At 37.1% G+C, this 27,540-nt stretch overlaps 1 protein-coding gene across 5 annotated transcripts in view; it reads right to left on the minus strand.

The window, feature by feature from the left end:
• RBPJ (recombination signal binding protein for immunoglobulin kappa J region) overlaps positions 1 to 27,540 on the minus strand; it is a 270,190-nt gene that overhangs the window by 12,470 nt on the left and 230,180 nt on the right. For all 5 annotated transcript variants that reach the window (XM_050790709.1, XM_050790704.1, XM_050790705.1 and 2 more), the window contains 3 exons: positions 15,754 to 15,849; positions 6,227 to 6,392; positions 1,726 to 1,900 (listed from right to left, as the gene is read on the minus strand). In XM_050790709.1, the coding sequence (XP_050646666.1) occupies positions 1,726 to 1,900; positions 6,227 to 6,392; positions 15,754 to 15,849 (437 nt within the window). The remainder of the gene's footprint in view (positions 1 to 1,725; positions 1,901 to 6,226; positions 6,393 to 15,753; positions 15,850 to 27,540) is intronic.

Raw genomic sequence — 27,540 nt, forward strand, 5'->3', positions numbered from 1 at the left:
AAATAGCTGATACGGCAAAGTTCCTCTTTGTAGAAAAAACTCCAGCTAACAAATGCAGAAGTTATGAATTTAAAAAATTAGAATATTACCTCTTTGCAGCATTTAATGAAATGGATTTAAACATCATCAATGGCTATTAAAACCATTAGGTTAAAGTTTGCTGAGGAACTTTATGGGTAGAATAGACTAACGACAGCTGAACTACTATAATCAATCCTAACATGAAAAAAAAGGGGATAATCAAATATTATGACTTCCAAAGGAAATGAATGTATATTTTACCAACTAGTTCTGAAAGTCTTTATGTCTAACCACCAGTTCATGGAAAATGAGAGAGACAGAGAAACATGTAATCAGGCAAACCCAGAATATGGAATTCCACAACAGAAAAATGATCCAGTTTCTTCAACAAATAAATGACACAGAAGGAAAACAAAGGTGTGACAGGGTGAGAAGAAACTATTACAGACTAAAATGTGTAGACCTTGTCTGAACCCGTGTTTGAACAAACCACTGTAAAACAAAACAAAGCAAAAAAACTATAAAAAGACATTCTGGGTCAATCTGATAAATCTGTACATGAAATAGGATATTAGATGACACTGAAGAGCTGCTGTCAACTGTTAGGTATAACGATGTTTCAAAAAAAAAAAAGGCATGTATTAGTCATTATTGCAGAAATTTTGGTTGAAAGGATAGGGTAAGATTTACATTAAAATACTTCAGCAATTAGAAGACAAAGAGGTGTTGGTGGTGATGGAGATAATGAAACAGAATGATAAAACCTGTTGAGGCTGGGTAGCTGGTTTCTCCCTTTTATATAAATTTGAAAGTCTCAGCCAGGGGTGGTAGCTCACGCCTATAATGCCAACACTTTGGGAGGCTGAGGTGGGTGGATCACCTGAGGTCAGGAGTTCAAGACCAGCCTGGCCAACATGGTGAAACCTCATCTCTACTAAAAAATACAAAATCAGTTGGGCATGATGGTGGGCACCTGTAATCCCAGCTACTCAGGAGGCTGAGGCAGGGAGGATTGGTTGAACCTGGGAGGTGGAGGTTGCAGTGAGCTGAGATCCTGCCACTGCACTCCAGCCTGGGCGACACAGTGAGAGTCTGTCTCAAAAAAAAAAAAAAAGTCTCCATAATAAAAAGCTAAAAAAAGAAAAATGGGTGTGAAGGTTAAATTTATAGTTCACACAGACAGTATACTTCTCTGGTAGTCTAAAAATAGGCTGATGAGACAGCAGTCTCTGCCAGAGTAACCACATTAAAAATTTTGTTTAGATTCTCAGGAAGGCCTGCCAAAAAGCCCATTTAATTAGTAGTGTTTTTCAAAGGGGTGCTTTTTGACACTGTGGGTAGATCAATTCTTTGTGGAATTGGAACTACCTTGGACACTGCAGGACATTCAATTGAGCATCATAGGCTCAAGATACCCAAAGCCAACAACATCACCCCCTCCAGTCACCATAACAACAGAAGGAGAAAACCTCCCATTTCTCCAAAATGTCCTGGGAGCACTAAGGAACCAACTCTGGTTAAGAACTGCTTCATTAGACCACATACTGTCGATTTACGATTAAAAAAAGAGAGACAATAAACAGGGCCACAAAAATATTAGTAAAGAATTAATTGGCTATTGAAAAGGCCATTTTTAATTTAACAAAGAGTCTGTCTTATTAATTCATGGTAGAAATTGGGGACAAATAAAAAAAGCATACATACAGTCAGCATTTTTCAATGACTGCTTCTTTTTGGAAGGTTTGGAGATGACTTTTATCCGCTTGCTGAGGAACACACCAATGTCATCACTGTTGCCATAGAACATCTTTACAGACAACATGAAGTGCTTCCGCTTGTCTGAATCAGATATGTACAATGTTTTGGCTGTGCAATAGTTCTGTGAAAGAAAAGTAAAGTTTTAATAGCAGCAAAACCCTGTTTGTTTATGTAGTACCTACAATTCAGATGGCCAGATAGTTTAAGTAATAATAAGAAAAACAATTCCAATGGATAGCTGATAAAACCAACTACAAAAATTATCAACTGTAAAACTTACTGAAATTGACTTCTGAAAAGTACAAAATCTTCCTCATAAAGTCTATAAAACACAAACATTGTCATCTATTGTATCTTCTTTAAAAGACCGTTTAAAAAAACAGTATTTTCTTGTTTTACATAGCTCTACAACTGTGTCATGGAATTATCACTCAATGTTACAGCAGTAACTTTTAAAATAATCTTTACAGTTAAAAAAATCAATGACTATCTTAAAAAAAAAAAGGCATCACAATTCAACAAATTATGTAAAATATTTTAGCAGTAGTTCTTCTTAAAACAGTGCATAGAATGTTTTTCTTTATATAGCTGAACACTAGAGTAATCACTTGTAAGTTTGAGGAAAACAATGCAAGACAAACTGGATGATTATAAAATGTCTTAACCAGAAAGAGATTATATAAGCATTACTCTAAAGAACTATTTTTAAAATGGTTAACTGCACAAAAGGGCGATTCATATGTACCACTAAAAGAACTGAATTTAAAGGTACTAGAGAAAATGCTCAAGGCATTATGTCAGTTTACTAGAATTTAAATTCTGATAACTGAAAAGATTAAGAGATACAGCACTTGACAAACAGCAAAGACACTTCAAAATGCTACTGCTTATATTATATATGACAATTCTAAAATCTTTCCTATTCTCTTGATCCCTGTGAATCAGCGAGGGATCTAAACTACTGTCCTTTTCCAGATAAGATAAATAATGCTGAAACACAGTATAAATATCTAAAGTATCTGAATTATATTTTTTTAAAGATCAACATTCCACTTTAAAATTAAGCTAAACAAGTTTTTTCAACTATGTCTTCTGTATCTTCCTTTTAAAAAGCAGAACAAATGCTACTCGGGAAACAGTTAATGACTTATAGGTTTTTATTTTTAAAATTTTACTCACAGACAGCTTTGGTAGCAGACAAAACTACTGCAATCATTTATTGTACTTCTCATAGCAAAGCTATATAAGAAAATTTAGGTGCCATCTTGAACATTATACATTCAATTAAGTTTTTAAAAATCAAAAGTTCAGTAAAAGCTTTGAGAGGTTTTGCTCTGTAGAAGACAAAAATAAGATAAAGCTAATCACAGTAATAAGAAAAATAAAAACAGGCCAGGCTGGTGGCTCATGCCTATAACCCCAGCACTTTGGGAGGCTGAGGTGGGCAGAGTGCTTAAGTCCAGAAGGTTGAGACCAGTCTGAGCAACATGGTGAAACCCATCTCTACAAAAAACACAAAAATTATCCAGGCATCGTGGTGCATGCCTGTAGTCCCAGCTACTCAGGAGGCTGAGGTGGGAGGGTAGCTTGAGCCCAGGAGGCAGAGGTTGTAATGAGCCATGATCCCACCACCGCACTCCAGCCTGGGCGACAGGGCGGCACCCTGTCTCAAAATGAAGAAAGATAAAGCAACAAAAAAACAACAGTACTTTGCAGTCACATCACTCCTTGCACCCAAGATCTCCAACACACTCAGAGATGGCATCTGTGAGCCTCTACACCCACAGGTCTGCCATACTCTTAAAAATGATAGCAGTGAAGGTCAAATTAAGCTTAACAATGAAATTCTTCTGCAACATAAGATGAGGTCTGTGAAAATGGGTATCAATGTACTAAAGCAGACAGTCATGAGAAGCAAAAATGAAATGTGTATCTAAATGAAGGTAATTACATTCTAATGGGAAAGCTTAAAACTGTTGAGATCGCTTAATTTTGAGTGTTAAAATTAAAAGGTAAGATCCATATCAGAAAGAGAAAATACTGGCAAACAAGAAAGGAAAAAAGGAACCAAGAAGGTTGGATCATAAGACCTACATAAAAAGAACTGCATTTTGTTCAGAAAAAACAAACACACATATATCTCCTTGGAAAGAAAGGAAATATATCCCTAATTACAATGAGTAGTTTGAATCCACAAAAATCATAACCAAGATAATTTTATGGGAACTATTATTTTTAAAAAACTATAAGGCCACCGACCACAAACTACTCAAATTCCATTAAGAAAAAAAGGAATCAGGCCTGTAATCCCAGCACTTTGGGAGGCTGAGACGGGTGGATCATGAGGTCAGGAGATCAAGACCATCCTGGCTAACACGGTGAAACCCCGTCTCTACTAAAAAACACAAAAACTAGCTGGGCGAGGTGGCGGGCGCCTGTAGTCCCAGCTACTCGGGAGGCTGAGGCAGGAGAATGGTGCAAACCCGGGAGGCGGAGCTTGCAGTGAGCTGAGATCCGGCCACTGCACTCCAGCCTGGGCGGCAGAGTGAGACTCCGTCTCAAAAAAAAAAAGAAAAAAAGGAAAAAGTCACTGACTCATAGAAAATAAGCAAATAAAACTAAAATTACATTTGCCTTGCTATTCTAAAAGGTTAAATTAGCTAATGGAATTCTAGAAGAGAAAATGGTATATAATCATCTCTCTAGAAATACTCTTTGAAAACAAGATCTTTAGGCAATAAAGACACTTCCTTGAAAGGAAGAAGAAATACCAAATCTAATGCTGCAAAGTGATACTTGCGAAAGACAAGCAGTGATACTATTGGTTGGTTGATTTGGTATTACCTCACTTAAAATTACTGGAAGCTGGAACTGGTTAAAATGAGCTATGAAGTAGGATTAAACAGTTATATATATACACAGGTAGCTAGAATCCCTGGCTTCTCACTACCTATCTGATCCACTCATTCATAGTACTGAATGTCTACATGTGAAGCCTGGAGGCATATAACTCTGAGATTTCCTAGGTAACAAGAAAACAGATGAGACAAGACTAAGATCTATTAGATTAACCCACCACTTAAATATATTCGTTACTTTAGCTCGGGGGTCATAATTTGAAACAGTTTGACTGGTTTAAGATGAAACAACTTTTATTGTAATAAGTATCCCAAATCTAATCTAAAATACATAGTCAACAAACCTTACTTACAAAAACTATAAAGATATAATGACATACAAATAGCTAAATTTGAAGGAGGTTGATATTAAGACCTGTAGTACTATCTGTAAAATCACTAAAATTGAATTTGAGAGCACATATCCCCTAGCTCACCTCCATCAACACTACTCCCAACCCATATCTCTAGTGCCAACTACAACACAGCAAACACTAAAATATTCAACAAAGATGCATCGAATGAAACAGCTGTTTATGCACTATTTTAGAAGACATTTAGTCATTGAGATCAGAACTAACCATTTTTCAAAGTACAGTAGCAAGCAAAAATAAAATCATAGCTAAATCCCAAGTGAATAAAAAACTATCTTTCAATATTAAAAGTATAGATTGGCTGGACACGGCGGCATACACCCATAATCCCAGCACTTTCGGAGGCTGAAGTGGGTGGATTGCTTGAGCTCAGGAGTTCAAGACCAGTCTAGCTAACATGGCGAAACCCCGTCTCTACAAAAAAATACAAAAAAGTTAGCTGGACATGGTGACGCACACCTACGGTCCTACTACTTGAGAGGTGGAGGCTGCAGCCAGCCAAGATTGCGCCACTGCATTTCAACCTGGGTGACAGAGTAAAAATCCCGTCCAGGGGAAGAAAAAAAAAAGATCTAGATTGACTGCTTTCTAAATTCATACAATTAGTAGAACTAGTTGATAAATTGTTTTCTCTAGAAAATTAATTAAAGAACCCCTGCTACGCACTAAAATTTGAGGATAACCAACTGTGGCTGTTCTTGTCTATAGTATCTCTGATGTCAAGTAAACATTTATGATCTTTATAACCCAGATAAATGCTTTCCACAATGTATATATCATTATGTCTAGTATAAAACTAAGATTAAAACAGCAGAGTAAAACATTACTGAACAATGTATTTTTGTTGAGATTTGAGTATCAAACCTCTGTCAAACAGAAGATGAGCAATCAGCCTCTTAAATTTATTACTGGCTTCCAATAGAAATCTGATTTGCTAAAACTGCTTGCAAGCTGGGGAAGCTTACTGCATGCCATCTTCCAATGTCAGCAGCATAAGCTTCATGAATGACTAGACCAAAGCGATCTGAGAGGCATACTTTTTGGTCCTAGTTTATATATTCCAGAAATTGTTACTAATAGTTATTAAAGAAAAAAATCTCCACCACAAAAATGAATATGAAACTACATTCTGGTACCATGGTGCCCCTTTCTGGTGAACTAGCAGTCTTGATTTACCTTTCCTTCCAAGTTTAGCTGCTGCATTTCTTGGTCACTATTTCCTATCCCAATAAATGCACACGGTTGAGACTCTTGTTCAGAACAACCATCGCGTTCCATTTGTTCTTTTTTTTTCTTCCATCCACTGCCCATAAGATACACACAAGGAGGAGGGCAAAAAAACCTGAAGAATAATGGGGGGATAAAAACAAAAAGCTCAAATCAATTAGATTCAAGAAAGCATTTCCTTTTCTTGAACATTATGAATAGAAAATCATATTGAAATGCACCTATTTCCCAAAGAAAAATTTTGGTGAAGCCTTTTGTAATGCAAATAATCATGCCCACAAGACAGAAATCGGGACTTCCACAATAACTAAATCTGTTCAGGTAAAATATTGGAGTTACGCGTACAGTTAGATTAAATACTTTTTAGAGTACAGAACTTCTCTTTGTATTTTCACATGGCTCAGAGTTCTAAACTACTGGAGTTCAGCAAATTCAGTGCACTCTAACATATTACAAAACATGATAAACCACCACAAAATCTGTAATTACTAATTAAGGCCTATTCAAAATGACACAATCATTAATGAGTGACATTATTGTTATGGATACTGCATTTAACTTAATGTGGTAAATTAACTTAATGGGATAAATTAACCTGGAAATTTGTATTAGAGTATTGTCCATAGTAGAAATACCCAAAATATTAATAAAAGCAAAAGAGTCAAAAGTAAATGGATCTCCTGATTATGAGCAATGTTGTATTTTACATATCTTTGAATTTTATATATACTTGGAACACCTGGTACACTGTAGATATCTGAGAAATATTTCATGCTCAAAGAACAATACACTATACTCTTTCAACTCACAGAATACCATAGGTTTGTTTTGCTAGTTGTCAAAAACCACCCTCACAAGTTCTTCTGAGAATGACTTTCTTATAATCTTTTCTTTAGCAATTAAAAATATTATCTACTGCAAAGCCTAGCTCAAGGCTCGTATTTTACATAGTTCAGACCATCAATCCAGTCCTTATATAGGGTGTAAATTCAGCTTTGCTCAATTATAATGCTGACTTGTACATACTTTAAAACATCTATGCCATATCTCTCTAGAGGGCCTGAAAACTCAAATTAACTATAGTAGCCACATAAGTCATATACATGGGTGAACGATGTATACAATAAACAGGAATATCTAGGCTGGGCACGGTGCCTGTAATCTTAACACTTTGGGAGGCAGAGGCAGGTGGATTGCTTGAGCCCAGGAGTTTGAGACCAGCCTGGGCAACATGGCTAAACCTCGTGTCTATAAAAAATACAAAAATAGTGGGCATGGTGGCAGGCACCTATAGTCCCAGCTACTCTGGTGGCTGAGGTGGGAGGACTACCTGAGCCTAGGAGCTCAAGGCTGCGGTGAGCTGTCATAGTGCACCTGCACTCCAGCCTGGGTGAGAGTGAGACTGTCTTTAAAAAAAAATTAGGAATATCCTTTAGTTTCCCAAAGAAGTAGTTTTCTTCCCTTCTTTCTTGAAACACACAGCCTCCATTGTCATTCTCACTTTTTGTACTGTTATTAGTACCCCAAATTTTTTACTTTTCTTAATCCTAGTATAAGAAAACCCAGATCTTAAATGCAATGATAATTAGCCACTGGTGTGTATATATCCACTCACACTCACGTGGCTGAACTACGGGCATGCAGGTCTAGTGTTGGTCCCGTCCTCCAATTGTTCAACAGATGCCTGAAATCAAATTTTGTATGAAATAGTTTTTTTTTTAATTTGGCAACTAATTTACACTTATTAACACTTTGTAGGCCAACAACGTGCAGACTAAAAGAAAAAAAACTTTGGCCGGGCGCAGTGGCTCAAGCCTGTAATCCCAGCACTTTGGGAGGCCGAGGCGGGCGGATCACAAGGTCAGGAGATCGAGACCACAGTGAAACCCCGTCTCTACTAAAAATACAAAAAATTAGCTGGGCGCGGTGGCGGGCGCCTGTAGTCCTAGCTACTCAGGAGGCTGAGGCAGGAGAATGGCGTGAACCCAGGAGGCGGAGCTTGCAGTGAGCCGAGATCGCGCCACTGCACTCCAGCCTGGGCAACAGCGTGAGACTCCGTCTCAAAAAAAAAAAAAACAACAACTTTATGTGCATATATGCACACACATGCAGACACCAGCAGGCTGGATTTGGTGCTTAGGTCTTCTTGAAGGTGGTAATATCTACTTCTTATTTGCTTCCCCCTCAGCCTCTACAATATTATCTACTGAATTGACTCAAAATATATTAATAGAACCTACTTTTTGCTCAACCCTAACCAGACTACTTTAGAGGCAATTTACATATGACTTACAAGAAGTAAGCTGGGTTTATTTAATATTCATTAATTCTCCAAATTATTTATTATATCCTGAGTGTGTAACAGATACTGGGGATATAGCAGTAAAAATAACCAAAAAAATTAAACAAAATTCCTGTCCTCATGGAACTTACACTTTAATAGGAGAGAGATAATAAAAACAGATAAATGAGTGAAATAACATGCACATGTACTCCGTTAGCTGGTGTACTCCGTTAGCTGGGGAGAAAAAAATAAAGCAGGCAAGGGGTACTTGAAATGGGGACAGCCCAAGGTGGCCAGGAAAAGTTTCCTTAAGAAGGTGACTTTGAGTCATGACTTAAAGCCATGTGGACACCTGGGGCAAGAGCATTTCCACAGAGGAAAGAGCCAGTGCAAAGGCTCTGAGGTAGGAAGGACTGTGACCAAGAGTGGGGAAATAACCAACAGACCAGAGTGGCTGGAGTGGAGAGCAGGAGGGGGATTAAGAGGCTGCGAAGCCAGAGGTAGTGGACAAGTAGACCAAGGAGGCCCTAAGGATTTAACTGAGTGAGGAGGGAAGTCTCTGTAGTCCTCTCACATTTATCTAATCCAATAGAAAAGAGCAGTTTTCATGCCTGTATACTTACACTGAGGCCAAGGATATAAAGGTCACAGCCAAGGTAGTGGGCCCAGTTCCAGGTCACTCTAAGTTTGGAGGGAAGCCTGGATTAACTGGGCTAGTTTTGGAGTGGGTTCAGTTCAAGTCTACAAAGGGGAGCTTTCTGGCTTATAATGCTGGGAGTTACCCAATGCTTACTATGGCACAGAGTCAAATACCTAGGCTGGCACACTCTCAGGAGGTTGAGAAGGCATCAGTTTTGGAAACACAACTCCTGTTAGTTTTCTATTGAACACTGATGTTAGGACTCCTTAGTAAATTGGTGTATCAGCTATAAAACTCAAAGAGCTGTGTTTTAGTACAGGTTGTGTATTCCTTATCTAAAATGCTTGGGACCAATAGTGTTTTCAATTTTTTTTTTCCAGATCTTGGATTGTTTGCATTTATTCTTAGTGGTTGAACACCCCAAATCTAAAATGCTCCAGGCTGGGTGCAGTGACTCACGCCTGTAATTCTAGCACTTCGGGAGGCCAAGGCGGGCGGATCACTTGAGGCCAGGAGTTCAAGACCAGACTGGCCAACATGGCGAAACACTGTCTCTACTAAAATTACAAAAATTAGCCAGGCATGGTGGTGCATGCCTGTAGTCCCAGTTACTCAGGAGGCTGAGGCACGAGAATTGCTTGAACCCGGTAGGTAGGGGTTGCAGCGAGCCAAGATAGTGCCACTGTACTCCAGCCTAGATGACAGAGGAAGACTCTTACAGGGTCATGTTGGCACTCAGGGTTTTCAGATTTTGGAGCACTTCGAATTTTTGGATTGGGAATGCACAACCTGTATGCCAAATACAGTAGTCAAATCTCAATGAGTTATCATAAGTGGTACTTCTTAATTTCACATCTGAAAAATATAAGGAGAGCTAAAATGATAAAAGAATGAGTAGTGCTAGTTTTCTCAAAAGTACTGTGACAAAATGCATGAAACGGTAAAATTCAGGTTGACAAAAAATTCTCTATTCAAAACAATGACCAAGGGTCTATCTTGAAAGTGCTTTCCAATCATGTAATAAATATAAGAAAAATGAAGACTTTTCAATAGTCTCTGAGTCTTTAAAAAAAAAAAAAAAATCAACTCTAAATTATTTCAAAAAGCCATGATGGAAGAAAGTAGCAAATCCAAAATAATCTAAACATTGAAATTATTTCTATATTGCTGATAAAATCATAACTTAAACATCCCAATATCATCATCCCCTAAAATACGGCAAACAAATCAAGTTGTTGCCCAGACTTCAGTAACAATACAGTGATTGAATAAATGTCAGCATATATACAAAAAAAGGGCAAGAATACAAGCAAAAGAAACCAAAGGGAGTGGGGTAAAAATAAAAGGCCACCAAATTAACAGAAGAAAACTCAAATACATCTTTATTTTATTTATTTACTTATTTATTTATTTAATTTTAAAGATAGAGTCAGACTTTCACTATGTTGCCCAGGTTGGTCTTGAACTCCTGGTCTCAAGGGATTCTCCTGTCTTGGTCTCTCAAAGTATTGGGATTACAGGTACAAGCCACTGCACCTGGCCTAAAATATATCTTAGGTGGTGTATTTTAGGCCAGGTGTGTGAAACTGACGATTTTTTAAAAATTTGGGCAGTTGGTCAATATGTATCAAACATTCAGTGAAAAGTTTGACCAGTAAGTGGTTAGCTTACAGAGTTTAACTGCTGCTACAAAAAGATACCCTATAAAACACATTGCCTCTATTTTCTCATCTTTCCCAGCAGCTCTATCAACTGACAAACAATACTTTCTCTGCCACTTGGTGGCGATATGCACACATTTAAAATTTTATTCCTGTCATAGCTGTCTTTATTTTCAGAGACTGTTTCAACACCTATTTCCTCAAATCTTGAGATGATGTCTGAAAACTGCCTTACAGATTCAAAGAAGGCTTTTTATCTGTCCCAATATATAAATTCGGTTAAACAGAATCCAAACTCATGACATTTGCATTATCTTGCTACCTTTGCAGAATCATTACTAACCTTTGATGATTATTCAGTTCACAAGGACCGTATTTAGGAACTTTCTGCATACCACAATTGGCCAATTAACACAAATCTCAATATGACTTCAGAATCAGTCTAAATGGCTTTACTGTTAATTGTTTCAATAGCATCATACTGCTGCTTAATTACTGCCTTCAAGAAAGCTGAATGTTAATATGTCAAATGACATATTAACATTTGTTATTAACAATGTTAATATGTCATTTGACATATTAACATTTCCTCTAGATAAAATAATCTTTTAAAAAGTTTATTTTTTAACCTAAGACCTTACTTAATGAGAAACTCATCACTAATATAAATGGGGTACTAGATGTGCCATGCAAATAAATATTAGTTATTAGGCACCATATTTAACATCAAGAACAATTTAAAATTTGGGGATAAAATTTCCTAACCAAGTATTTTTAAGCATCACTCACTGGAGTTATTTTATATGCCAAAAAGACACAGCCAAGAGGACTGTGATCATGCCCCCAGGTAACCTCACGCCTTGTGCCTTTGCAACTCTTCAAAAAGGCCTGAACCTGGATCAGCAAGAAAGAAGGCAGATCTTCCTCTTCCCACTATGCACTCCACCACCAAGTAAGAGCCCAGAACTCTTTTCTGAATCCAGGGGAGTTTGCTAGACATCCAGAGGGCTAGACTAGCATTAGCAATCCCTTAATACTAACACCTGTTTTTTAAAAAAATCAAGTACATTTAATGGGTTTCCCCTTTATTATAAAGTAATGCACGTCTACTTTGAAATTTTTAACAATACAAATCAGTGAAAATATAGGAAAGTAGTACTCTGGCCTTTTCATCATTTTTATTCATTTTTTAGAGGACTTCAAAGTTTAGATTGTTCAAGCTTTCTTTTGACTGGGTTTTAGACCAACTAGGCCATGCCCAAACAATACAGAGAAATTGAAAACAGGACGGGTGCGGTGGCTCACGCCTGTAATCCCAGTACTTTGGGAGGCAGAGGCGGGCAGATCACAAGGTCAAGAGTTCGAGACCAGCCTGGTCAACATGGTGAAAGCCCGTCTCTACTAAAAATACAAAAAGTAGCTGTGCATGGTGGGGGGTGCCTGTAATCCCAGCTACTCGGGAGGCTGAGGCAGGAGAATCATTTGAACCTGGGAGGCAGAGGTTGCAGTGAGCCAAGATTGTGCCATTGCACTCCAGTCTGGGCAACAAGGTGAGACTCCATCTCAAAAAAAAAAAGAAAAAAAAGAAGAAAAAATATAAAAGCTACTACAATAAAAGATAAGGCTAAATTTTCCGTTTTAACTCGATAAACCACTACAGCTCTATATGCATTTTGTTTGTTTGTTTGTTTTGAGACAGAGTCTCACTCTGCCGCCCAGGCTGGAGTGCAGTGGCACTATCTCGGATCAGTGCAACCTCCGCCTCCTAGGTTCAAGCGATTCTCCTGCCTCAGCCTCCACAGTAGCTAGGATTACAGCCGCCTGCCACCACACCTGGCTAATTTTTGTATTTTTAATAGAGACAGGGTTTCACCATGTCGGCAGGCTGGTCTCGAACTCCTAACCTCAGGTGATCCTCTCACCTTGGCCTTCCAAAGTGCTGGGATTACAGGCATGAGCCACCACACCCAGCCGTATTTTTTAACAGTAACTAACAAACAGGAACCTTATCTGGATTTTAACATAATTTTCTAAATAGCTCTTCCCCTTTTGTTATCTCCATTGGGCCTCAGTTATACATCCCGGTATTAAATGACATAGTGACTTTTAAAACTCCTAGTAAAGATCCTTTTGCATAAAACCTGGCACATAATAGCCAAATAGCCAACCAGAAATAAAGAATAAGTGAATTCAATTGTACTAAAACGCATCTTCAAAAATCCAGAGAAAAGAAAAGCAGCTTGCCCAAGTTTGAAGCTATATGATAAACATGCATCTATTCACAATTCAATTAGAACTAGCCCAGTCTCACCTAGGTAATGGTAAAAGAGTTAGTCTTAAGCAAAGTTAAGTTTACAAAGTTTAAGTACTCAGAGGATCTTTTCCTCCTTAGTCCCTGCTCTAGATAACCAACACTCAAACGCAAATGGAATGGTATGGCAATTAGGGTAGTAAAAAGGGTAAATATTTAAAATTAGGCCGTCAAGAGTTCCAACCCTAGCTCCACAGATTCCTAACTAATGTCAACCTGGACACATTTAAAATCTCTGATTTTTAGATTCTTTGCCCACAGAATTTGGATCATAACATGACTACTTTACAAAATTGTTATGAGGATTACAACTTTAAAATATTTATAAAGCACTTTTAGCTTCTTCTTCCATAATGATGGGTGCTGACTTTTTCTGTTTTGCTTAAAAAGCAGAAAACTTGCTATAAACACACACTACATTTCATTAATGAAAAAGAAATACTGAATTTCTAGTATCAACTTCGTGGGAAAAAAAAGGACCACTAATTTGAGTTGGTATGCTGTGTCCCAAACTACAGATACCAACTTCTTCCCATATTTAACCCTAAATCAGTGTTTAAGTTGTTTTAGTAAAGTAAGATAAAATAATCATAAATTTAGTAAGCCTGAATAACAATACCTGGCAGTATGAATCTTAAATACTGTTTTCACTTGTTCATCTTTGAGGATAAAACTACCAATTAAATAGCTTTACCTTCTTGGCCAAGCACGGCGTCTCATGCCTCTAATCCTTTGGGAGGCAGAGGAGGGCGGATCACTTGAGCCCAGGAGTTTGGGATCATCCTGGACAGCATAGTGAAACCCTGTCTCTATAAAAAATACAAAAATTAGCCGGCCATGGTGGTGAGTGCCTGTAGTCCCAGCTACTCAGGTGGCTGAGGTGGGAGGATCACCTGAGCCCAGTAAGCAAAAATCATACCACTGCACTCCAGTCAGGGCAACAGAGTGAGACCCTGTCTCAAAAAAAAAAAAAAAAAAAAAAAAGCTTTACCCTTCTTTTCAGCTCAGATCTAGTCAGCTTCCAGGAACTTCCTAAAAAGGGACTTCCTAATTCTCTTTTAACATGTAAATTAATCTAATCACATACATATTACATTTCCCTTCTCTTAAGCATAAGCTGAGGTTTCCTTTATGTCACAATCTCTAAGAATTCTACTCATTCCTTTCACAACAACCCCAAAACCTTAGTTTTCATTCCTTCTCTCTTCAGTTGGGTACCTTTCTAGCCAATTAAAAACCTTTGATCTTTCTCCATAAGCAGGCTTTTTCCATGAAATGCTTAACCAAAAAATGCTGTTTGAAAGACAGACTCAAGAAACTATTCACAAGAAAATTTCAGGAACCAAGTGAAGAAACAATGAAAGTCCCCAATTAAACATAAAAAATGCTGACATTTATAGAATACCACGAGAAATATTTTTAAATCACCTTTTGGTTAATCTACTTTATAGGTAATTTCTGTTGAGTCCACATTCAACCAGTATGAGAGTATGAACCCAGTTTTGCTGTTTCTTCTTAATAGCAACCCAAACAAGAATAGGATCAAGAGAGAGGGCCAGGATTTTCCTTATAATCACTCCATAGCTCAATTAACCTAAGCTCAAGACAGTTTTAGGATCAAGAGCTTGTTTAGCCTTTTCCTTTTCAAAACGGTACTTTTGGGGTCACATCTGTGTAAAAAACTACATTTTCCACCAAAGAGAAAGCTTCGCTGTGAATGACCTAATGTATCACATAAGTATTTGGGAAATATTATGTAGCCCAAAAGAAAAATTGTGGATTATTTGATTTTGTAAGATCAGGGATTTATTAACAAGATGACCTTTATTAAATTCTCCTTCTGGCTTGAGTATGTGTAGAAAGTAGAAAAGTTCCTCTTCAAAGCTCGTCTTGGTTTAAAAATAAAATAACAGACACTAGAAATAATAGCTTCTTACTCTAAAGCCTCCTATCAACTATTAGTTCTTACACTTTACCCCAATTAGTCGCTTTGGTTTACTTAGGCATGTCTGGGCAGGCCCAGACAAGTCTTAGCGCATAGCTTTATGCCTCTTCCTTATTCGGAAATGTTACTGCTTTCTTAAACCTTTTGTAAGCAACTTCCTCTCTTCTTTGTTCTTGCTTGTACTTACCTATTTAGGAAAGTTTTATGTTATTAGCAAATCGGGTATCAATTTAAGACTGTGAGGTCCAGCTCCAGCCAATGGATGCAGGACACAGAGGTAAGGATGACCCAAATGCATAAGGGACAAATATGTCTGCTTTCCCTTGGTTAAGTGTGCTCTCTCCATTACTCCATCTGCAAGGGGCACCTTTTCTGCAGAAAATAAAGATTGCCTTGCTGAGAGGTCCTCTGTCTCCATGCTGACTTTTCTTCATGGCACCAATTATCTATTCCTAACAGTATACTACAATTCACTTTGTTTCTCCCCTTGAGGAGACAAATCCCCTATTTTTTATTTTGTACTAGCAAATGAACCCAGTAATAGAAACCATCCTTTGACACATATATTAATATATAATTGGCAAATTCATGTGGTAACTACAATTAACTATCCACCAGAAAAACAATAATCTTACCTTTTTTCATTTCCATATGACTTCTGTGCAACTTTTGCATGAAGAATAAGTACTGTTTGATCCCCTCGCTCTTTTAAATAATTTCGCATAGCTTCCCTAAAATCAAATATAAATATTACTGTTACAGAGGTGAAATTCGTGATGAAATCTTCCTTCATTACTATGCTCTGTAATGAGAGGAATGCTTATAAATATTTTTTAAATAAGCAAACCTTAAAAACAAAAACAATAAAGCAAAGTAAATCCATAAATTAAACTGGAAGATTATACAATGATACTAAACACTGCTCATTTTCAATTCTATTCCTTGTTCTTTAAAAATAAGAAACTGTCTTGCATTCTTTAGAATTTATGATGTAACTCAAACCACAATTACACCTTCCAGAATAACTAGAATCAACATATACACTGCTAATGTGGCTTTAAAATATTATGAAGTTAATAAAATGCAGTAATTTTGTAGTTTAATAATGTAGTTCCCCTCCTCAGTTTCCCTACCCCAGCTCTCAGAAGCAACGTTTTTCACTGAATACAAAAGCTGTAACAAATCCTTAGGTCATCCAAATTTGTTATTACATGATCCTAAAATGACAATTCTATAGGGACCAAGAAAGGCCTATCGTTCACATACGAATACATAATTATCTCAAGGATATTAAATAAATAAAATTTAATAAAGGCTAATTGAAATCAATGAAAATCTGAATTTTGAAAAAAATATGTTAATTCTTTCAAGTAAAAACAACTCTACATATTTATTGAGCAAATGGTCGATACAAAGTTCAATATCTTAAATGTATTTACATACTCAATTGTTTTGCTAAGCAATATTATATAGTAAAAAGAAAGCAAGTTCTACACAGATGAAACTATAACAATTCTGAATAAGCAGAATCCCAATTCTTGAGATGTCTTACACAGCCCAAACTTAAATGTTATTCTACTCATACTATAAAGACAAATATCAGGTATAAGAGGGTAGCTATACAATAGTAATAAGTTATTAAATATTAGGATTTCTAGGTTTACAGCACTTACATACTAAGTAGCCTGGGGCAAATCATTTAACCTCAACCAGCCTGATTCCCTAACTGGAAACGGAAGATAATAACACCTCCCTACCACAGGGTGGCTGAGGGGATTAAATGAGATAACCTAGATAACAGCATTTATTTTTACCAACTGAAAAAACCTGTTAGCTCCAAGGCAGGGCAGTAATACCAGGATATAAATAGACTGAGAACTAATCCCTACCACTGAAAAGGAACTCAAAGTCCAAATTGTAATGAAATGCAATAATCCAAGTAGAAATATGTACAAAAAGCACCAATAAGGGAATGCCTATGTAAAGACAAGGGTGGATGGTAAAGGACTACATGCTGGGAAAAGTTTTTAGAAGCCCTAATCCTGAGAGAGAAGTAGACACAGGAAGTGGGAGGAGGAAAGCATAAGGTGCTCCAGGGCCTGAAAATAGTGTGAACGAAGGCATCGATAACTGCACATTCAGGCTAAAGAGTAAGGCAGTCACAACAGTAAAACAAGAGCAGCTAATGTTTCTTGAATGTTTCCTATGTGCCAGGCCTTGAGTTAAGCACTTTAACTCCATTATTTTATTTAATCCTCATAATGCAAAAAGTTAAGTACTGATATACTGCTAACACTATTTTGATTGTCATGCCCAAGTTCTTATAGTGAATAGTGGCAGTCGGGAATTCAAACAAATTTGCAAGATTCTAAGGTGAGCATGGCAGTGAATAAGGTTGACAATGACAGAGTCAACTATGAAAGGCTTTGAAAATTGGACATTTGTATACTTAAATACTAAGTATAAAAGTTTACACTATTTCAAATATTACCCCGTAACAGGTGATGATAAAAGTAGTAATACGTCTCTGCATAGCAAAAGAAACTATCAATGGAGTAAACAGACAACCTACAGAATGGGGAGGAAACACGTGCAAACTATGCATCTGATAAAGGTCTAATATCCAGCATCTATAAGGAACAAACAAATTTACAGGGGAAAAAAAAAAAACCATTAAAAAGTAGGCAAAGAACATGAACACTTTCCAAAAGAAGACATACATGTGGTCAACAAGCGTATGAAAAAAAGCTCAATATCACTGATCACTGGAGAAATGCAAATCAAAATCACAATGAGACACCATCTTACATCAGTCAGAATGGCTATTATTAAAAAGCCAAAAAATAGCAGATGCTGGAGAGGTTGCAGAGAAAAGAGAACATTTATACACTGTTGGTGGTAGTGTAATTTAGTTCAACTGTTGTGGAAAGTTGTATGGCAATTCCTCAAAGAGCTAAAAACAGAACTACCATTCCACCCAGCAATCCCATTACTGGATATATACCCAGAGGAATATAAATCATTCTACCATAAAGTCACATGCACACGAATGTTCACTGTAGCACTATTCACAATAGCAATGACATGGAATCAGCATAAACACCCATCAGTGACAGACTGGATAAAGTGTGGTACATACACACCATGGAATATTATGCAGCCATAAAAAAGAATGCGATCATGTCTTCTGTGGGAACATAAATGAAGCTGGGGGCAATCTTCCTTAGCAAACTAACACAGGAACAGAAAACCAAGTATCACATGTTCTCACAAGTGGGAATTAAATGATGAGAACTTATGAAGACAAAGAAGGAAACGACAGACACTGGAGTCTACTTGACGGTGGAGCTTGGGAGGAGGGAAAGGAGCAGAAAAAATAACTATTGGGTACTGGGCTTAATACCAGGGTGATGAAATAATCAACAAACCCCCATGGCATGAGTTTACCTATGTAACAACCCTTCATATGTAACCCTGAACCTAAAATCAAAGTTTAAAAAAAAAACTCTTGGAAAATTATTTGACGTACTTTTAGGGGAAGTATTGTTATATGGTTATTCATTATGATTAAACCTTTAAGTATAAAAAAAGTGGTAGCATGTAGTAAGATCCAGAGAAAAACTCAAAATGAAAAAAAAAAAAAAAAAAAAATCCATCCCTTTTGTGAACTGGGACAAGATCACCAGTCAATTTTCTCTCCAGCCCATTATAGAAAATCAATACTGTAGAAACTGAATTTTCAATCTAAACTAAAGGCAATGAGAGATCTTATTAAGGTTTTTTAAAAATACATAATTAATTTTACTTTTTAGTTATTTTTAGAGAAAGGATTCAAAAGCAGAGGGACAAGACAAACATAAAAAGGCTCTCACACTAAGAAGAAGGTAACAGAAGACAGTAGGGAACAGGAAAAATAACTATTTTTTTTGTTTTGGGAGAAGTGGGTATATATTATTAGGTTTTGCTGACAAAAGTCAACTCTGAAGTGCCCCTGGGACCTCCGAGTTGAAAGTATTCAGTAGGTTGTTGGAAGTATCTATGCATAGTTCAAGAGAGAGGTCTGGGCTGAAAAGGTGGAGTTCACTAGTATGTAATTGGCAAACAAAACCATGGAAGTAAATGTACTCCCCCGGAACAAAAACACATTGACAGGAGAGTCAAGAAGAAAATGTATTAAAGGAAACTGAGAACTGATAACAGGAAGAACTGAAACCAGCCTCAGGTGCTGTAGAAAGACACAACCTCGAAAGAAGGGAGCAATCAAAGGTGAGATGTTGCAGAAGTCAAGGTCACTTTAATTTCAGCAAGAAGTCTAACAGATGCCAGCTGGGCGAAGGACATAAGCAGGAGTTAAGTCTGAAAGTCTCTATTTTATTCGTAAAATGAGAGGCCATCATGATGTCTAATGGATAAGAAAACAGCTGTAAATACTGGAAATACCTTCCAGGGTATGGAAAAGGAAGCTAACTATGGACAAATAAAACAACTGAAGATTGGTATCAAAGGACCAGCTAATGTTGGAATCCAAAAAGAATGGTGTCAATTCCCACTAACATTCCAAGGAAGGGAATAGGGAGACCATACTCTCAAACCTGCTGGGTACTAGAGATGCAGCCTGGAGAGTGTAACAATGATGAGGGATTTGAGGTGCTACAAAGTCAGGTGACTGAACATAGAGTTCAGGGTGAAAAAGAAAACAAAAGCAGGTTGGGTGCAGTGGCTCACGCCTGCAATCCCAGCAATTTGGGAGGCTGAGGCAGGCAGATCACCTGAGATTGGGAATTTGAGACCAGCCTGACCAACATGGAGACACCCTGTCTCTACTAAAAATACAAAATTAGCCAGGCACGGTGGTACATGCCTGTAATCCCAGCTACTAGGGAGGCTGAGGCAGGAGAATCGTTTGAACCCAGAAGGCAGAGGTTGCAGTGAGCCGATTGCACCATTGCACTCCAGCCTGGGCAACGAGAGTGAAACTCTGTCTCAAAAAAAAAGAAAAAAAAAAAAAAAAAAGCAAAGCTAAGAGAAGGCCAATATCCTGACAAAACCAGCACAAAATTTCTCAGCACAAAACTTGAAGGGCTACTATATATTTGAATAATTTTAAGCCATTAAGTGTATTTCTGGATACCAAATTCTATTTGCATTTGTAGTCTCTATTACATTATTTAGCAGTAACTGCATTGTGTTTGTCAGGTTTCATGCTTATTTTTCTTGTCTTCCCAAATAAGGGCAAGATTCATACTTTACATTTCTATCCCTTTCATGACAACTCAGGTAAATCAGGACACAAACTTGGTATTTGATAATATCCAAGGCAGTCACAAATGCTTTCTACAAAGATTTTAATTATAATCATTAAACGAGCTAAAATTAAAAAATCACTCTACCAGTACTCTTCTAAGCATGTATTAACATAACCAACAACCTTGAGGGTAACACACTATTACGTACATTTCAGAAACTGGGTAGAGGTTAAGTCACTTTCCCAAGATGATACTGAAGAGCGAGGATTCAAATCTAGGTAGTCTAGCTTGTGAGGACAAAATTACACTATTAGTGGTTAGGGGTATAGCTCTGGTGTGATAGATCAGGGTCTGTTACTAAGGGTCTGTCTCACTAAGCCTGAGTTTTCTCACCTGTAAGGTAAAGACAGTAATACCTCATATTGGGGGTGGGGGGGACACTTTAAGTTAGTCCCACAAACTGACAGAAAGCAAGTGTCAGTAGCCTCTAATTATTAATATTATTTCCTTAGAAAGACTTCAACCTTCAATAGTACACAAAGTGCAGAGGGAGGGAAAATGGGACTTGCACTGAGGCTTTGAGAGCCAAGTTGAAAATGACCTAGGAATGAATGATCAGGCATCTTAACCAATGTGCAAAACACAAATTTTGTAAGTACACCAGGTAAACTGCACAACTATCCATCTTCCCACTGAAGATTTATCGAAAGCCCACTGTATTCTAGGCACTGGGCATTTTGCTGGCTTCTACTACTGGATGTAACTGTTCATAGTTCTAAGAACTCACGATGCTTATGATGAATGCAGGGTGACAGCTCTGGTTTTCCTTGTCTTTTCTTTCATATTTAGAATACAAATTCCTGAAAAAGTAACTAGAGCCTCAAGGTAATCATGAACAATAGTTGTCCTGTAAGAGTAATTTGCCAAATAGCTTCTTTCAACAGTAAAAATAAATTTTGCTTTATTAAACAGAATATTAAACATTAAAAATTATGTTCTCTGGCAATTAAAACTTGATCATTGACTTTCTGCACCTTAAGGAGCCATAAAAAAAGACGGTATACTCTAAAGAAGCACAATAAATAGTAAAGCCTGTCAAATAATAGCCCATATGCTTTTCATCCAAATAGACTAAGGCTGTGTCAATAAATAGGATTTCTACCTCAGCCCTGTTGACATCCTGGGCAAAATCATTTTCTGCTGTGGAGAGACTGCGCTGTGCATTGTAGGAATATGTAGCAGCAGCACTAGCTTTTACCCTGCAGGTGCCAGTAGCACCCTTCCTTGAATTATGACAACCAAAAATGTCTCCAGGTGGTGCCAAATGTCAAGAAAGAGGATGGAGTGAGATGGTCACATGGATTGAAAACTACTGGGATAAACCGAAAAAAATTTCAGTGGTAAGATATCACAATCATCCAGGTTTTTTTTTTAATAAAAAAATACTGAAAAATTTATTATTGGAAAAACATATTATGGGTGCTGAAGAATCCTTGACCATATAATTATTATGTTTTATACTGAACTTTTTTGAATACTTTAAAACATAATGTAAATTTTGAAGTCTATTGTTTACTAATTTCATTTAATGATTCCACATAAAATTTTCATTCTAAGTGAAAAGCAATTGGATCACACCTGTAATTGCAGCACTTTGGGAGGCTGAGGTGGGCGAATCACTTGAGCGCAGGAGTTTGAGGCCAGCCTGGCCAATATAGTGAAACCACCTATCTACAAAAAATACAAAAATCAGCCAGGCATGGTGGCACATGTCTGTAGTCTCAGCTACTCGGGAGGCAGGGAATTGCTTGCGGAGATCGCAGTGAGCCAAGACTGCACCACCTAGGCGACACAGCGAGACTCCGTCTCAAACCAAAAACGAAAAAAAAAAGGAGATTTTATTTTTATCAAAAATAATTTTACTAACATTAACTTATGACATTATGGCAAATGCCATTCTGGTTCAATATGTTTAATCTGTGATTACCTTCATCAATTTTTTTTTACTGTGGTTTGCTTTATAAAATTCAAACTTTTTTTACACAGCAAAAAAGAAAAGAAAAGAGAAAGAAAGAAAGAAAGAAAGAGAGAGAAAGAAAGAAAGGAAGAAACCACAAAGAGAATGCTAAATTGAAACATCCATGAATAGTAAGATAAGCTCATGTGCTGCTGTTACCAATGGATCTGCTTTTACTAGTTATGCCAATGGAGGCAATGGGAGTCTGCAAATAATGAGAAAAACCTGGTCCCCGCGTAAAGGTAAAAGACAACTTCAGTTAAGGGAACATAATCAATGGTATTAAATATTACAGAACAGTCAAGAAAGATAAAAATTAGAAACTCTTCACAAATTTGACAATTAGTTCATAAATGGAACAGCTTAATTACAATTTTCTCAGTGAGTTGGTGGTGAGGCAATACCACTGAAGCAAGCTACAAAATGAAAGGGAGGAAGGAAGCACAACGAATATAGTCATGCTTCTTGGCTATTAAGGAAAAGGGGTGGTGGTGGGAATAACTAAGGTTATGGCAGAAAAGTTTGTCTCTTTACAGGATTTTTAAAATTTTGGATACAAAGGGAAGTTTTTAATTACTAAGTCTGTTAAAACAAAAAAAGCCAAGAAGAAAATGTAAAGATGCACTGCAAAAAAACCTAGTGTCTATAAACTGAATACTTCTAAGCAGTTGAAGTATATAACACACAGAATTCTGAAAGACAGGCTGGGCGAGGTGGCTCCCGCCTGTAATCCCAGCACTTTGGGAGGCTGAGGCAGGCTCCTAGGGAAACACCTACAAATCTCCCTTCAATCCTCTCTTTTTATGATAGAAGTAAAAATGTCCCAAAATTCCAGTTTTTTGTAGATAAGTAGGTAAATTGCTTCAAATCCTGTCACACAGCTATGAGACATATCCTTTCAAATTCTGACCAGCTCTTGGTTTTCCCCTCCCCGCCTCCCACTCCCAAATAGGCATAGGCCATTACATTGACAGCAATGGGTCATCAACACATCTGTGTTCTATTAGCTTAAAAGGTTATTGTACAAATAAGCCATTTTGCTACTTAAGGTTTTACATCTCATGTACAGAAAAATTTGGGACTAGAGGAATTTGAGAACATAAAACAGTATGAGGTGTTGACAATCAAAGGCAGGTCACCATCTTGGTTCTCCTATTTTTAATCCTGGTTGATACTATCTAAAAGATGACCTTCACAACAGGATGCTTTTTCAATATTGCTTAATTTGGAGTAAGAATAGTGTATAACAGATTTCAAAGATTTTTTTTAAAGGAATAAAATCTGCCCGATTTTGAACTCTCTACACACCAGTGGAGAGAAAAAATGTTAAAATATTTTTCATCAAATAAAATAAGAGATACTAAAATTTTCCTAACTTGAATATTATTTAAAGGAGAAATGGAGAAAAAACCATTTTAAAAAGCATTCGCAAGGCAAGGCGTGGTGGCTCTTGCCTGTAATCCCAGCACTTTGGGAGGCCGAGGCAGGGGGATCACTTGAGCTTAGGAGTTCAAGGCTAGCCTGGACAACATGGGGAAATTCTGTCTCTACAAAAAATATACAATTAGCCAGGCATGGTCATGTGCACCTGTAGTCCCGGCTACTCAGGAGGCTGAGGTGGGAGGCTGGCTTGAACCCGGGACGCAGAGGTTGCAGTGAGCCAAGATCACACCACTGCGCTCCAGCCTGGGTGATAAAGCCAGACTTTGTCTCTCAAAACAAAACAAAACAAAAGGCCAGATGGTACCTAAAATTATAATATATTATCAAAAGGGAAAATTTCTGATTTCCAAGTTTGTGCTTAACAAAATAAAATTTTATCACAGATTTGGTCACTGATTTTACATTTCCATTTGTTGTTATACAAACTTTTTGCTAGATTTGCCTTATTTTAGCTTAAATAATAAGCAATATAAATCTGTAGTTTGCTGTCTTTCAGAGATTTAAAAAGAAATAAAACTTATCTGAAGCCAGGTGTGGTGGCTCACACCTGTAATCCCAGCACTTTGGGAAGCCAAGGCAGGCGGATCACTTGAGGTCAGGAGTTCGAGACCAGCCTAGCCAACACGGTGAAACCCCATCTCTACTAAAAATTAAAAATTAGCTGGGCATGGTGGCAGGCACCTGTACTCTAGCCTCGGCGACAGAGCAAGACTCCATCTCAAACAAAACAAAACAAAACAATAAACAAAAAAAACTTACCTGAATTTTCCCAAGAAGGTACACTAATCCCTTTCAGAATATTTTAGAATATTTTTCAAGTATAAAAGCTTCTAAGTTTTTAACAGCTTTATTGAGATTTAATTGAAATACAATAAAATGCGCTTATTTTAAAGTGTGCAATGTGACAAGTTTTGGCATGTGTATACACACCATCACCAAAATCAAAATAAAGGTATTCACAATTGTGAGTTTCCTTTCTGCCTTTCTGTAATCTTTCCTCCTGCCTCCCCCTATCCCCAGGAAACCACTGATCAACTTTTTGTCACTACAGATCAGTTTGCATTTTCTATAATTCTATGTAAGTGGAATCATGCAGTACATATTCTTTTTTCCTGACACACTTAGAAAATTCAGTATAATTATTTTAAGATCCATCTATGCTATTGCATGCATCGAGTTCCTTTTTTACTGCTTAATAGAAATTCACTGTAGAATACACTACAATTTGCTGATCCACTCACCTGTTGCTGGATATTGGGGTTGTGTCTGTGTAACTATTACAACTAAAGCTAACACGAACATTCGTGTTCAGGGCTTTGTATTCAGGTGTTTTCATTTTCCTTGATTAAATATGTAGGAACAGAATAACTAGGCCATATGGTAGAGGTTTAACATTTTAAGAAAGTATAAATTATTTTCCAAAATTATTATACCACTTTATATACCCACTGCCAATGTATGAAAGTACTAGCTGTTTCCATGATGAGTCCTTTAAATTTCAGACATTGTAACAGGTATATAGTATTAATAGTATCTAACTGCTAGAAAGTGTATGTGTCCCCTAAGATTCCTATGTGGAAATCTAATCAGAAATGCCATGGTAGTAGGAGGTGGGGCATCTGGGAGGTGATGAGGTCATGAGGATGGAGCCTTCAAGAATAGGATCAGTGCCCTTGTGAGGACACAAAGATGACAGCCATCTATCAACCAGGAAGCATCTTCCAACAGATATCAAACACACTGGCGTCTTAATCTTAGACTTCCCAGCCTCCAGAATTATAAGAAATACATTTGTGGTTTATGAGCCACCCAGTTAATGGTACACTTTATAGCAAACCAGTGGGACTAACACACTCACTGTAGTCTTAATTTGCACCTCCTTAATGGGTATTTGTTATACTCATACATTCTTTGGATTAGTATCTGTTCAGACCATTTCCGTCCTTTAAAAATGGATTATTTCCTTATTATTTACTTTTCAGAGTCATTTTCATCTTTGTTCTTTATTTTGATGAAGTAAAATTTATCAATTTCTTCCATAGATTGTGTTTTAGTGTCTAAGAAATGTCTGCCTAATAAACAACATTTTCTCCCATGTTTTCTTCTAAAAGCGGTGTAAAGTTTTACATTTAGGTCTACATTGAGCTATTTTTTTAAATAGGGTACTATGTATAGACTGTAGTTACTTTGTGTGTGGGGGGCAGGTTGAAGGAGCAATGGATATCCAATTGTTCCACAATCAACTGTTAGAAAGAGTATCATTTTAAAAAATCTAGCTAAATTGCCTTTGCACCTTGACTGGAAAGCAACTGATCATATATCTGAAGAACTATTTGTGGCCACTAATCTGACACAATGGTCTACTTAGCTACCTTTATGCCAATACAATACTTTAAACTACCATAGCTTTATAATAAGTTTTGAAACCAGGCAGTGTAAGTTCTTTTTGCTTTTTTTTCAAGGTTGTTTGCATTTCTATATAAATTTTAGAAACAGCTTGTCAGCTGTTACAAAAAACAGCTGAGATTTTGACTGTGATTGTGTTAAATCCATAGGATCAATTTGAGAAGAACTGACATTTTAACCATATATATTTATTTGAGACAGGGTCTCGCTCTGTCATCTAGGCTGGAGTGCAGGGGCGCAAACATGGATCACTGCAGCCTTAACCTCCTGGGCTCAGGCAATCCTCCTGCCTCAGCTTCCCAATGTAACTGGGACCACAGGCACATGCCACCATGCCCAGCTAATTTTTTTATTATTTGTAGAGACGAGGTCTCACTTTGTTGCCCAAGCTGGTTTTAAACTCCTAGTCTTAAGTGATCCTCACACCTTGGCCTTTCAATGTGCTGGGATTATAGGCATGAGCCATTATACCTGGCTCATTTCAACAATATATTAGGTCTTCTACCTGAAGAACATTTAATTAGGACTTCAAGTTCTCTCAGTGGTGTTTGGTAGTCTTCAGTGTAGAGTTTTTGCACCTTTTGTCAGACTTTTCCCATGGAATTACATATATTTTTATACTACTGTGTAAATTGTATTGCTTTCAAATTTCAATTTCCCATTGCTCATTAGTATACAGAAATACAATTTAGTTGTGTATGTTAATCATGTATCCTACTACCTTGCTAAACTCACTTTTTAGTTCTAGTAGCAAGATTCCGCAGAATTTTCTATATAGATGATCATGACATCTGCAAATAAAGACAGTTTCACTTCTTTCTTTCCCATCTAGACGTCTTTCACTTCTTTTTCTGGCCTTATAGTACATCAAAATACAATGTTACATGAAATCTGTGAAAGGAGACACCCCTGTGTTGTTCCTGATGTTGGAGGAAAAACATTGTGTTTCACCAAACAGCATGTTGTTAAATGTAGTTTTTTCATAGGCACCCTATGATGAGGAAATTCTCTTTTACTCCAAGTTTGCTGAGAATTTCTATTAAGAATGGATGTCAAAAGCTTTTTCTAAATCCCCTGAGATAACCATATGATTTTCCTTTTTTGTTCTATTAATATATTGAATTACATGAACTGTTTTCCATTCCTGAGATAAAGCTCAGTAGGTCAAGATGAATCATCCCCTTAATATATTGTTAGATTCCATTTGAAAATTTGTGAAGACTTTTTATAACTATGTTCAAAAGGAATACTGGACTGTAATTTCATTTTCTTGTAATGTTTTGCCTACTTTTCGCAACAGGGTAATGCTA

The sequence above is a fragment of the Macaca thibetana genome, chromosome 5 (genome assembly GCF_024542745.1).
Source record: "Macaca thibetana thibetana isolate TM-01 chromosome 5, ASM2454274v1, whole genome shotgun sequence".
NCBI lineage: Eukaryota > Metazoa > Chordata > Mammalia > Primates > Cercopithecidae > Macaca > Macaca thibetana.